The 11,886-nt window shown below is 36.6% G+C and overlaps 1 protein-coding gene across 2 annotated transcripts; it reads left to right on the plus strand.

Annotated features, from left to right (window-relative positions):
• Positions 1 to 5,575: 5,575 nt before the first annotated feature.
• cited2 (Cbp/p300-interacting transactivator, with Glu/Asp-rich carboxy-terminal domain, 2) lies at positions 5,576 to 8,909 on the plus strand. Of its 2 annotated transcripts, none has more exons than XM_015339036.2 (2): positions 5,576 to 5,888; positions 6,365 to 8,909. In XM_015339036.2, exon 2 carries the CDS (start codon positions 6,371 to 6,373, stop codon positions 7,088 to 7,090), a length of 720 nt encoding a protein of 239 aa, XP_015194522.2. In that variant the 5' UTR covers positions 5,576 to 5,888; positions 6,365 to 6,370; the 3' UTR covers positions 7,091 to 8,909. The 2 variants fall into 2 exon arrangements, with proteins under 2 accessions (XP_015194522.2, XP_015194521.2); XM_015339035.2 differs by having other exon boundaries at positions 5,594 to 5,888; positions 6,362 to 8,909.
• Positions 8,910 to 11,886: the final 2,977 nt, after the last annotated feature.

The following is an 11,886-nucleotide window of genomic DNA, read 5'->3' on the forward strand; positions in this document are numbered from 1 at the left end:
AGCAAAGTAATTACATAAGATTCTATTATTATATAAGACATGAATTTTAACTGTAAATATTACAAATACAAACACTGTAATATTTACCGCTATAACTAACAAAATCCACCTTTCTTCTTGGGAAGATATTGATTCAATCTATCGATCAAAACTGAAACCCCAGTAGAATGATTGGAACCATGACTAAAGTAACTTAGATCATTCCATTATGACAGCCAATGTTTTGAGCCCAAATCACAGGAGTGAGTCTATGGAAGATAATAACCTCTGCATCAGTGTTCCTAGCAAAAAAGACACAAACGCTTTTTTCTTAGTGCTATTCCAAATACTTTTAATTGAGAGAAACAATGTTTAAGCATACTATAATCAAAATCAAAATTCATTGGACAACAATCAAATAAAAAAAAATATATGAAGAAACAAATATGGCAACTTTAGAACACCAGAAGTACATTAAATAATGATTACAGTATTCTATACATAAAAGGCATTGTGTAACAGTTCAGAACAAAAATTCCTTTCAAGCCTATTCACTTAACGTTCATATAAATAAGTTTAAAAAAGAAATGAATACAAAGAAAGATTTCCTACATTATTTGAAGCAGCATTGTATAGTCACTAAATGTCCTTGCTATTCGTTCTTCTTCCTTCAATGATTGCAAAAGGGCTACAAAACAATGTATTTCTTCTTCTCAGACTTTTTTCAACAGTGCCCATAACTTCTGCAATGCAACACGTTTCAGACCCTTAACATCCCTTTGTGTAAAAACTTTTCTCCTGTTCTCAGTCTTAAACACATATTTCCATTTATGCCCTTTGTTTTTTATTTCACTTCAAATGCTGTTGCATGGGTTTACTTTGTCATTAGAATAAGGGAACATGAGAAAGGTTACAAACAAGAGGCTGCTATTCGGCTTGTGGTATTTGTTACTAGTAGCTAACTGATGATTGTATAACAACTGTGAGGGCTTCCATTTGTATAGTACTTTTTATTCCAAAGAATCCCTAAGCCCTTGACATATAAGAAAGGACCCACAAGTGAAGTGCAGCTCTCACCTGGGTGACACATGGCAGCCATTTTGTGCTAGCAACCCCACTACATAGTGGTTTAGGTGGAGAAGTAAGAAATTTATTAGGGAAGATGTAGTAAAGTGACATAAAATGGAGCTGTATTACCAGTTGAATTAAGGGAGAATTTTAGGGAAGCCTGATTGTTCATGCGCAGAGCTCAATTTAACCAGGACACCAGGACTAACATACCTACTTTTAGGAAAAGTGTCATGGAACTGTACGTCCCAAGTAGTTAGGAGATTGCAATGTAATGCATCTTCTAAACAATGGCACCTCCTACTGGTCCACCCACACCACTTGCAGCTGCAACATGGTTTTCCTTAGAGGTCTTCCATCACAGCTAAGTGGTAAGAATGCTGCCTTCAAGTCAAAGTCAACAACCACAAACAGGTGTTTCACTCTTCTTATCAACACAAAACAGCATAACATTGTCAGATGCAGAATTTCATCCCACCATGTCAATATCTCCTTATTTTTCTTTTCACTTTTTAAAATTGCTACTTATAAATCAGATTGGTTGTGGTTTTATGCAAACAAAGTGAATTGAAACACCAACAAAAACACACCAAGAACAGGGAAAATCAAATGAATTTACTTCATCGCAGATACTCATTTTGTGCAATGTACAGCCACAATTTATTCTTTTCAATTTTCAACTCACCGGGGTTCCACAGACAATTCACAAATCGTTCCCTCTGAAACACTTTGACAACTTTCAGGCTTCTTCTTGCTAGCTTATTTCCACTTTCATTTTCACACAAAAAAAACTTTTTTCCGTCATTGTTGCTGAAAAGGATTTTACTAATGAGCTCAGGCAACAATAACTACTACATCTTTAATCACCATTACTACTAAACATATAAAGGATACAATAAAAATTAAAAATTATAAGGTTAATCAACAGCTTGATATACTGTAGGCTAATTAATTTTAGTGTTTCTATTTCTCTACATTTGTGTAACTCTTCTACACTTCCTTACAAGATTTTCATGCATTACACCTCTAATGGGCAGTTTCTCAAAGGGATACCAGCATACTTTACATCCAGATCCAGATCTTTTGCAAATTTGAGGTACTCTGCAACCACAGTTACTTTTTAATAAACTAGCAGCAGAAGAAAGCATAAGCATGTTACTGAAACCAAGTCAGTTTGTTATATATACACTTACATAAAGCTTTTCTGGACTCTCCACTCAAAGCACTTTACAGGTAATGGGAACTCCTCTCCATCACCACCCACCTGGATGATGCGATGGCAGGCAAACATCAGCTATCAGTGGGGAGGAGAGCAGAGTAATTAAGCCAATTAATCAATGGGGATTATTAGGAGGCCATGCCTGGTAAAGGCCAAGGGGAAATTTGGCCAGGACACAAGGGTAACACCCCTACTCTTTTCGAGAAACACCCTTAAATTTTTAACAAGTACAGAGAGTCAGGACCTCGGTTTTATGTGTCATTCGAATATGCCTTTTTATACAGCATATTGTCTGCTTCACCATACTAGGGCATTAGGACCCACACAGACCACAGAGTTAGCACTCCCTACTGGTCCTACTAACACCTTTTCCAGCAACAAATAAACTTAGCTTTTCCAGGGGGTCTCCCATTCAGGTACTGGCCAGGCTCACACCTGCCTAGCTTCAGTAGGTTGCCAGTTGTGAGTTTAAGGGTGATATACCTGCAAACTTGACTGCCTTGAACTGCGTATCCTGACTTAATTCCCCTTTGTTAAAATTGTATTATATTTTCCACACCTAAAAATATACTTAGAAGTTCAATAATTCATCTACTATGACCTTGCAGTGTGTAAATAAACCCCTAAACCACTCACTGCTATACATTGTTTATGAATCAGTGGTGGAAGCACCCCTCTTCAAATCTACGCTGTTGTGTGCTGGGGCAGCAGCAGCATCATGGCAAGAGATGAAAATAGACTCCATAAACTGGCTCAGCTTTGGCTGGCTCTACTTTGGGGCTGAGCCTTGACACGCTGGAGGTGGTGGCTGAGAGGAGAATGCTGACCAAGCTCACAGCCATCATGAACAACGGCTCTCATCCGCTACATGAGACTGTTAGTAGAAACAGCGGAGCACTTTTAGTAAAAGACTGCTCCAGCTATGGTGTTCAAGGGAACGTTTCCGTAGGTCCTTCCTCCCGGCGGCTTTCAAGGTGTATATCACTGCCCTAGCCTAGGGCTGTTAGCCCTTCATCTGCTCATCTATGGACAGCATGTTGCACTAATGTACTTTTTGGACACTGCATTAATATACTGTTTATGCTGTGGTACTTTCAATCTGTATATACCTACGCACATTTTGCACATATTTTATTGTTTTACAGTTACTATTAGCATATTTTGCACACACCTAAATCTATTTTATTTTGTATTACTGTACTTATTATAATTTGTAGTCTATTCTTATGACTGTTTTTGCTTGTCTTGGGCTGGGCTGCTGTAACACCTCAATTTCCCTTTAGGATCAATAAAGTCTGATCTATCTACTACAACTTCCAGATTTGAAATTTAATAACTTGTCTCTTGTGTCTAATAAAGCAGAATCTGGAGGTAAATTTGATTTTTTTTTATTTACCCTTTGAAAAAACATCTTTACGTTTTTATTTACATTTTAACCCATGTGACTAAAAGAGAGAATAACAAAATACATAAACTATAATTTATCTTCGGTAAAAGAATTACCAGATTATTCTTAATAGAAAATTCACTGCTCTCTACCAATTTGTGTACTATATTTTAATGCAAATCAGTAGCTACTAAAGCCTGTCTACCCCGGTACACCCCTCCCTCTCTCATACTGTCCAACTCAGCACTTGAGTGTTCAGAACATGCAGACACGCTGTTTGTTCTCCGCTGTGGGTACATTCCGCACCTCACGTCTGCAGGGGAAAACATTGTTAAAAGTGTTACTTAACCCTATCTTTTCAGTTCATAGGGTCAAGTAACACTTTTAACAATGTTTCTTTTTTTTAGAAGGATAAAATAATCGCCACAAATGTACCTCTTCAACATCTTCCAAATGAAAGCCAAAGGATCAGATTATTATTGATTAAGCTCAATGGGAGCCTCCACTAAAGTGAACCGTTATGTCTGAAATGTCCTGCAATTATTTTCGCGCTACTTACTGTACACGTGTTGTACCACTGTTAATCGTATGCTGTAGTGCAGTTATTTGCAAACGATTGATCGTTACAGTGATCAGTACACGTTTAGCCTTTACTGATGTTATTACCCTACTCTTGACGTGTTATCACGTACACATATTTTATGCCTTTAAGCAAGCCAATACGGGGTAAAAGGTCACAGAGGAAACCGTCCATAGGTGGGTTAGTAAAGTGCATTCCAGGATAATCAACTACCTTCCTGGAGGGTCAATAAGGTCCCCTTTCATCCGATTTGCCACTGTTGATTAAGGCGTAGAGTGTCTCTCCAAGGGATATAAGATGTACTTATTAATCACCGTCAACATTACCGCCACGAAATGGTGTATTAAAACAATGCGGGGGTCACCTAATAAACTGCTGAGTAAAGAATAAAATTTACAGTAAAAAGTTTACAGTGTAAGAGATAATCAGTGATAATAAATTCCATGCATGTTTTGGCTTTTTTTCCAGTGTAAGTCCTTCTTGCAGCCATCACTCTGTCTTAGCATTGTGATTTTAAATAGGTGTTCCCACAGTTAATGTATTTCCAAAGTGACTCGGTTAATCACAAGCCTGATCAGGCCTCGGCAAGCCCCATAGAGGGCATGTAAAGGGAAGCCGAGCTCGCACCCTGTGGACCAGCTACGGGAATATACTGGTGTAAGTCAGTAGCCACCTCTAGGGTGAAGCTGGGAGCATTTGTGAGAAGAAACGCCTATATTGCTCCAGCTCAGATGCCAAAGCTACGGGAGCTGAACACTGTCAACTCGAGAGAGCGCACGTCTGCAAAAGGAATAGGCTGCATACAAAACGCGGAGCTGAGAAATGTCCTGCAGAGAGGGTGTTAGTGAAGGGCTCTTTATAATGTTAAATTTGGCTCTCCTCAGTCGTGGCTCATGTCAGCTCAGTTATACTTGTGTTAATGTTGTTGACGATATGTTTTCTAACAGCTCAGCTCAGCCTTTCCGGTGCTTAGTGCTTTGTTTCAGATGTTCAAAGTGTGTACGTCTTCTTCGTTTGCATGTTGACCTCTTAAAATATATAGTAATCATGGCATATTAATACATTGTAGCGTGTAAATTTTCTACATAAATTTTTTGCACCTTTAAGCAATCGCTAGCATAATTTAGCAGAAACGCATTTGGCAGTTATCTTAATGTATGTTTTTTTTCCTGATTTGCATTTAATGAGTGAGTAAGGTATAAGTAACATTCTAGTAAAAATCAAATATCGATAAGAAAAACTTGGATTCAGTGTATTTTAATCAGTTGTGCCACTTTGCCTTTTTCACCATAAACAACAGAAATTAAGATGCCATTAGGTAATGTTGCTAAATAAACTCTGCTTAACGCAGTAGACAGAAGCGTGAGACTATTCCATGTTTTTACAGGATCCTGCATCCAGATTTTTCCCTCGTCAGTTTCAAGGTTTGCCGTGGCTCCGCCCCTGTATGATTGTATATCAGCAGTGACCACAGGCGATTTGAGCAATTCTCATTTGTTGGACAGAGGTTGGGAGCGTGTGTCTATATCTGAAAGCTTTGCTGGGCTCTATGACTTGGAATACAGATTCCGTGCAGTAACTGAAATCGGTGTACTTTATCATATCGTGCGGACAGTAAAACGGGGGAAACGAAGTAAAAAGGTACAGCCCTTGAGGTAAGAACTATACAGTTTCAAATCCCTGGGGTTATATTCTCAGTAAAAACTAGCTTAATAGAAGAGTTGTTTCGTGACTGTATCGTTTTTTGTTAAAAAATATCTGTAGGTAACTTACGTGCTTTTATATTTTTTGTGCACGTCTAATGATTGCAAATTATTTCCGTTTCTTTTTGCCCTTGTTAGCAAATGAGTTAAGGTTGGGTAAACAATTCTGACAGCGTGTCTTCAATTCGGAGTTGTTATTATTAAAGAATATATGGATTACACGAATGCCTGAAAGGCAGCACCTTCACATTAACCTCAAGACTATGCCAGTCTTTTATCAGAGCAATTCACATGTGCTGCGGAGTTAGGTTTAATGAGAATGACAGTGACAATGGGAACGAGTTGGAAGTTAATGTTGTGCATGTGACGAGAGTAGTCCTCGGATTTTGTGCATCATTTTAAAACTTCGCTTTTATGTGTCATAGAAGGAAGGAATGGCTGACCGCATGATGTCCATGAACCACGGAAGATTCAGCGAATCTGCAAACGGCATTCACCCTCACCATCCCACACGCAGGATGGCGATGGGACAGTTTTCTAACCCTCTTCACCATCAGCAGCAGCAGCAGCCGCCGCCGCAGCAGCAGCAGCATGGGTACAACGGGTTAATGGGTGAACATTTGCACTACGGAGGGGGAAATGTGAACTCTAACCACGGCGTTAGACACTCTATGGGACCCGGAAATGTGACTGGTGTCCACCCTAACAGCAGCCTGGCCCCTTCTGCACGATACAGCTCGCAATATGTGGGACCCGCCGTGAGCACTCAAGGACAGCTAGCAGCAAGCATGCAATTGCAAAAGCTCAACACGCAGTATTACACCCATCACCCTCACCCCTCTCATCATCACTATATGTCAGACCTACATTCGTCAAACCACCAGATGAACGGGACAGGACAGCAATTCAGAGACTGCAACCCAAAACATAGCACCTCCAGTATGCCTCCCCCAGCGCACCATGTGCCTGCAGCAATACTGCCCCCCAATGTCATAGACACGGATTTTATTGATGAGGAGGTCTTGATGTCTTTAGTCATAGAAATGGGATTGGACCGAATAAAGGAACTGCCAGAGCTGTGGCTGGGACAAAATGAGTTTGATTTCATGACAGACTTTGTTTGCAAACAGCAACCAAGCAGAGTGAGCTGTTAGTCTCACCATAAGGACTCGTCTTACTTTTGTTTTCCTCAGAAAGACATTTATACATTCCTTTTTAACATGATTTCTTTAACCTGTGTATCAAATGGCATCAGTCTGGAATTCCAATTAATCTAAATATTCAGGGTGGATTAAGAGTTCTGCTGAATTACGTATTTTTACTGATTTAAGCCTCTAAAATTTAGAGGTCTGTGCTATGGATCATCATTTCTTCCAAGGAGAGAGGTATGACTTGTGAGTGCACTACCATTGCAAGGGACTTTTCTGGTTTGTTTCCAAGTTCATGCTATGCATTATGAGTTAATTCAACTTTGTACTTGGAAAAATGAAGAAGGTAGCACAGAAGACCCAAAAGCAAGCGGGTAGCTTCGTAGTTAACTGCACAATTGCTTTGTGCAAAGAATAAACGAAATCTTAAAAAATGCTGTGGTAGGTCAAATATTTATTTTCCTGCGTTTGTTTAAACATTTTTATAGAGGTGTTAAAGTAATATAAATTTAAATGAAGCATATACTAAATTATGTGATTATTAAACATGCTTGTAGGCAGGTACTGTGTATTTGTTAAAGACAGTAATATACTGTACAATTTAGTGGCCATATATTTATCAGATATTTGTGCTGTTAAATGATCTGTCTGATTATCAAGGGAGAAAATTGCAAGATAATGCTTTTTGCACACAAACTAGTTTGCAAAATGTCCTGTTGCTTTGATGCTGAACTAGAATCACTGATGTCGGTGCCCTGAATTTTAATTTTTCAGTTCCTGAATTTCTGTGGAAGTTTAAATAATTTGAATTGCCAAATGTTAAGGTTAGAAGAGTCAGTGTAAAGCCTAAATGGATACTGTGTCTTTAAGGGAGTAAGAAGAGACTTGTCAGGCCATGGAAAAGGATACTCTTTCTTAAAAATGTGCCACCCTCCCCCACTCTTTTATGTGAAGAGACAATAAAATGATGTGGAATGTTGACAAGTTAAGGAAGAACATTTTACAGAGGTGTTTTTTTCCCTTTTTATTTTGCATCTTTGGTTATCAAAATTTCCACCACTGTGCTTATTTAGTTTATGCGGTACAAGGCAATACTACTGTGTTGAAGCTTTCTAGGAAAGTTTGACAGTATTTTTGTACAAATTTTTTTTAGAAGAAAATGTTAATTTATTATATTTTAATTTGCAAACATAAATAAAAGCAGATAAAATGTATTCTGAAAAGAAAATGTGTAATTGCGTTTTTTCATTTAGCTTTATAGGTTAAAATCCGCTGGTAAAGAATGATTTGGGCTGGTAGACTTACATTCAGGCAAAATACAAAAACAACATTTGTAATGAAATCCTTATTTTCTTTAACTTGGTAAAGAACACGCTATGGTAAACAAAATGCAATACAGTCCTTTGTTTGACTGTTGAGTATTGGACACAGTCTAATATCTTGCGCATTTCTTAAGTGGCATTTTCTTCAGGGTTTTCCATTGGACACTGTTCTGTACAGTTTCACAATATACAACAAATTTGAGGTACTTTTACACATAAACACCAATAAATTTACAACCTTTTGTACACATAATGTATAAGAACAAATTGTCCATGAGAAGTCAGTGGAAAATTGTTGAAGTTTGTAAAATGACTAACTTAACCCATCTGGATTGCCCATAAACATGTCCGAATGTATTGAGAAAGTCTTCCTTATTGACAAAGCGTGATGAACCATGAAGTTCAACAGATAATATGAATTACAAAGCAATAGCTTTCTTTAAAATTATGTCTTAATGGGTTCAAATAAACTATAAAAACAGAAATAAAATGTAGACATTCTGGCTGGCTGTAAAGAGTCATTTCTTTCTGTTACATTTAGCACATAAGCTAGAATTTTACTTTATATTTTATAATAAATCTTACTTTTTATAAGTACAACACAATGTGATGTAAGTTGTTCAATAGCGCAAAGACAAATATACACATTAGATCTAATAAGCTATAATTTTGTTGAAACCAATGCTTTAAACTCTACAGAATGTTTTATAGATTACTTTCCAAAACTACATCCTAATACAATTGTCATAAAGAGCATAGTGTGCTCTAGAATAGTCTCAAAATGTTCAGTTATCAAAGTTTACATTATAAACAACTTTATGAAAGCAATCCATAAAACAAAAACAGGTAAACACTTTTTTTCCCCCCCTGAATCAAGGTATGTGTTGATTTTCAGAAACAGCTATTATTTAACTGGGGTTTGAGTGTCTACATACAATACATAGATGAAACTATTTCTCTCTAAAGGTTTCTAATTTTAAAACACCGCAGTCAGTGAATTAATTTAATATTGTTACAATTTTATTATTATACACCAAATTTGTTCTGGAATACAAACAACTCAGTTTTCTACTGTCAGTTTAGATGCTGACTCACTAAATGGCAAAGAGTAGAGAATCTTGTTCTGCAGCATCAGAGTAGAAAAAGATGCAAATTGATTTGTTTTAGCAGTGTTTGTCTCCACAGGGATATTCCATCCTAACTACTTTGCATACATTTACGCAGTAAATGTGAAAAAGCACCCAATACAAAATAGCTATTCTTTCTGCTAATGGCTTCAGAACTCATGTGGAATTGTGGAACTTGAGTGCTGCTACTTAAGACAGGATAATTCTCCATTAGCCAGAGCTCAGACTAATGATTTTACACTGAACTAGGTTGTATTTTTTAGATAGTGCATACCAGCAAGAAATAGTAATGCTAAATAACACATACATCTTCTGCAATCTTTGTTCAAAGGTGTCATGAAACTGAGATAAGTATTATTGGTATTGAGTGTGCAAAAGAGTTGTCATCTGCTAAACATAAGTTGAAAATAAAACAGAACTGCAAAAGATATTAGATATTAAAGCTCATTATATCTTTAAATATTAAAGGTCTCATTAAAGTGGAGGTTTTGCACTTTGAGATCCACATACAGAGTTAATTTATAATGTGTTTTTATGTGTTTGTATTTGAAATATTCTGAATATCTTTTTAAAATGTGCTTTTAAATCAAATTAATATATTGATACAGGTAGGTAATACATTAATAATAGTTGTATCATTGTTTATGTTGAATGAAGTTATTTCCTCGTTTATTGTTACATCTAAAAAAAATCCAGTTTTGCATAAATCTGCAGAAAGAAGTTTGATAGAATTACATTCTGTGTTAAAATGAGCTTTTATCAGCAGCAGGAGTTTTGTGGATGGAGGCAATTGCATTTGATAAGGTGTTGGGTTTGCTGCTAAAATGATGTAGTCATGCTTAATTAACTTGGTGTTATGTTTAATTATTTAAAGAAAATAATTCCAACAATTTACTTTCTTGCAGATGTCATTTTATTGTAATGGGAAAGGTAGTAAACAACAAACAAATGTTGCTAATGTGAGAGCTGTGTAGGACAAGGGTAATATAAAATTTGACACTCATTAAATAAAATTTAAGCTTCAATCAACACTACCTAAAAGAACCTGCTTTTGAAGAACCAACCAGAAGCCTAGTAAGTGAATGCAGTGGAAACAATATTGAAACAACCTTTGTTACATTCTTCCACTGAATTTTTTTAAGCATCTCCTGAATGGTACTTTCTGCCATCAGTTATACAAAATAAACAAAGGGACATTTAAAATCAGACATTTCATGTCACCAAGCTTTATACAGTATAGCTACCATTATGTGATAACTAGTATAGGTCAAATTGTTTGCATGAAAAGTAACTATACGCATCATTTCACTGACCTGGCAGTGGATAGTTGAAGTTGAGGAGTTAATTTGCATATACACAGGCTGTTTTAAAATGAATTATTTCAGTGTATTTATACTTGAAACAAAATGTTGACGAAATGGGGGGAAAACAAGTTAAAATCAATTAATCGGGGCCTTTCAGACTTACTGTCAAGTAAAAATGAAAGGTAATTGGTCCTAAAAACCAATTACCAGGCCAGACCTAATGGAGGACAAATATGCATATGCACTAATATTGAGTTTAAATTTCAGTACTCTGTTTAAATTAGGATGTCGTTTTTTAGTACTAGCAAGTTTTCTCAGTCTTAATCCTCGAGTACCCTTGTGTCTTCTGGTTTTCATTGTGATTGAATTTACAAATTAGCATAAAGTCTGTGTTTCAGTGTTCTTCTCAGATAGGTTTATTGTTTCATTGATTTGATTTAAATTTACTTATAAGCCCGTGTAGTACTTGGAACACTAATTACTAGAATGTTTGACAGAGTCATTCCAACTTTTATACATCATTGATTGACACACAGTATCAGTTGTTCAGAAACCTGTAGGCTAACAATTTGAAATGTTTAAGTTGAAACTGAATCACACTCACTATATCACTTGAAATGCTGCAGAGTAACAGTTAACCAATCAATTAAAGATTCAATAAGTTTAATGATTTAGAACTTGGTTAAGTGCAGAAGACAGGGATACTTCCAGGATCATGATTGGGAAAAACTATTCAATTCACTCTTCCTGAAATGTTGCTGTTATGAATTGTGTGTACGAGAAAACATTAGAATCTCTATAATAAAATTCAAATACAACATATTTACCACAACATTTATTTAATTAGTTCAAGTAAGGAGCTGTGTCTACATGCATAGGCTGCAAAGGAACAAGTACAGTACAGGTTTATTCCACGGTGAAAAGAGAAGAGACACAATGTTTTGGCTGTGGAGCCTTCTTCAGGTGGAATAAACCTTTAATGAAATAAGCCCACACCTGAAGAAAGCTCCACAGCTGAAACATTGTGTCTCTTTTCTTTTCAGCATGCA

This window comes from Lepisosteus oculatus, chromosome 2 (genome assembly GCF_040954835.1).
Source record: "Lepisosteus oculatus isolate fLepOcu1 chromosome 2, fLepOcu1.hap2, whole genome shotgun sequence".
Classification (NCBI taxonomy): domain Eukaryota; kingdom Metazoa; phylum Chordata; class Actinopteri; order Semionotiformes; family Lepisosteidae; genus Lepisosteus; species Lepisosteus oculatus.

Coding starts and splice junctions, on each gene's coding strand:
- cited2 (XM_015339036.2), top strand. CDS start 6,371: ATGGCTGACCGCATGATGTCCATGAACCACGGAAGATTCAGCGAATCT.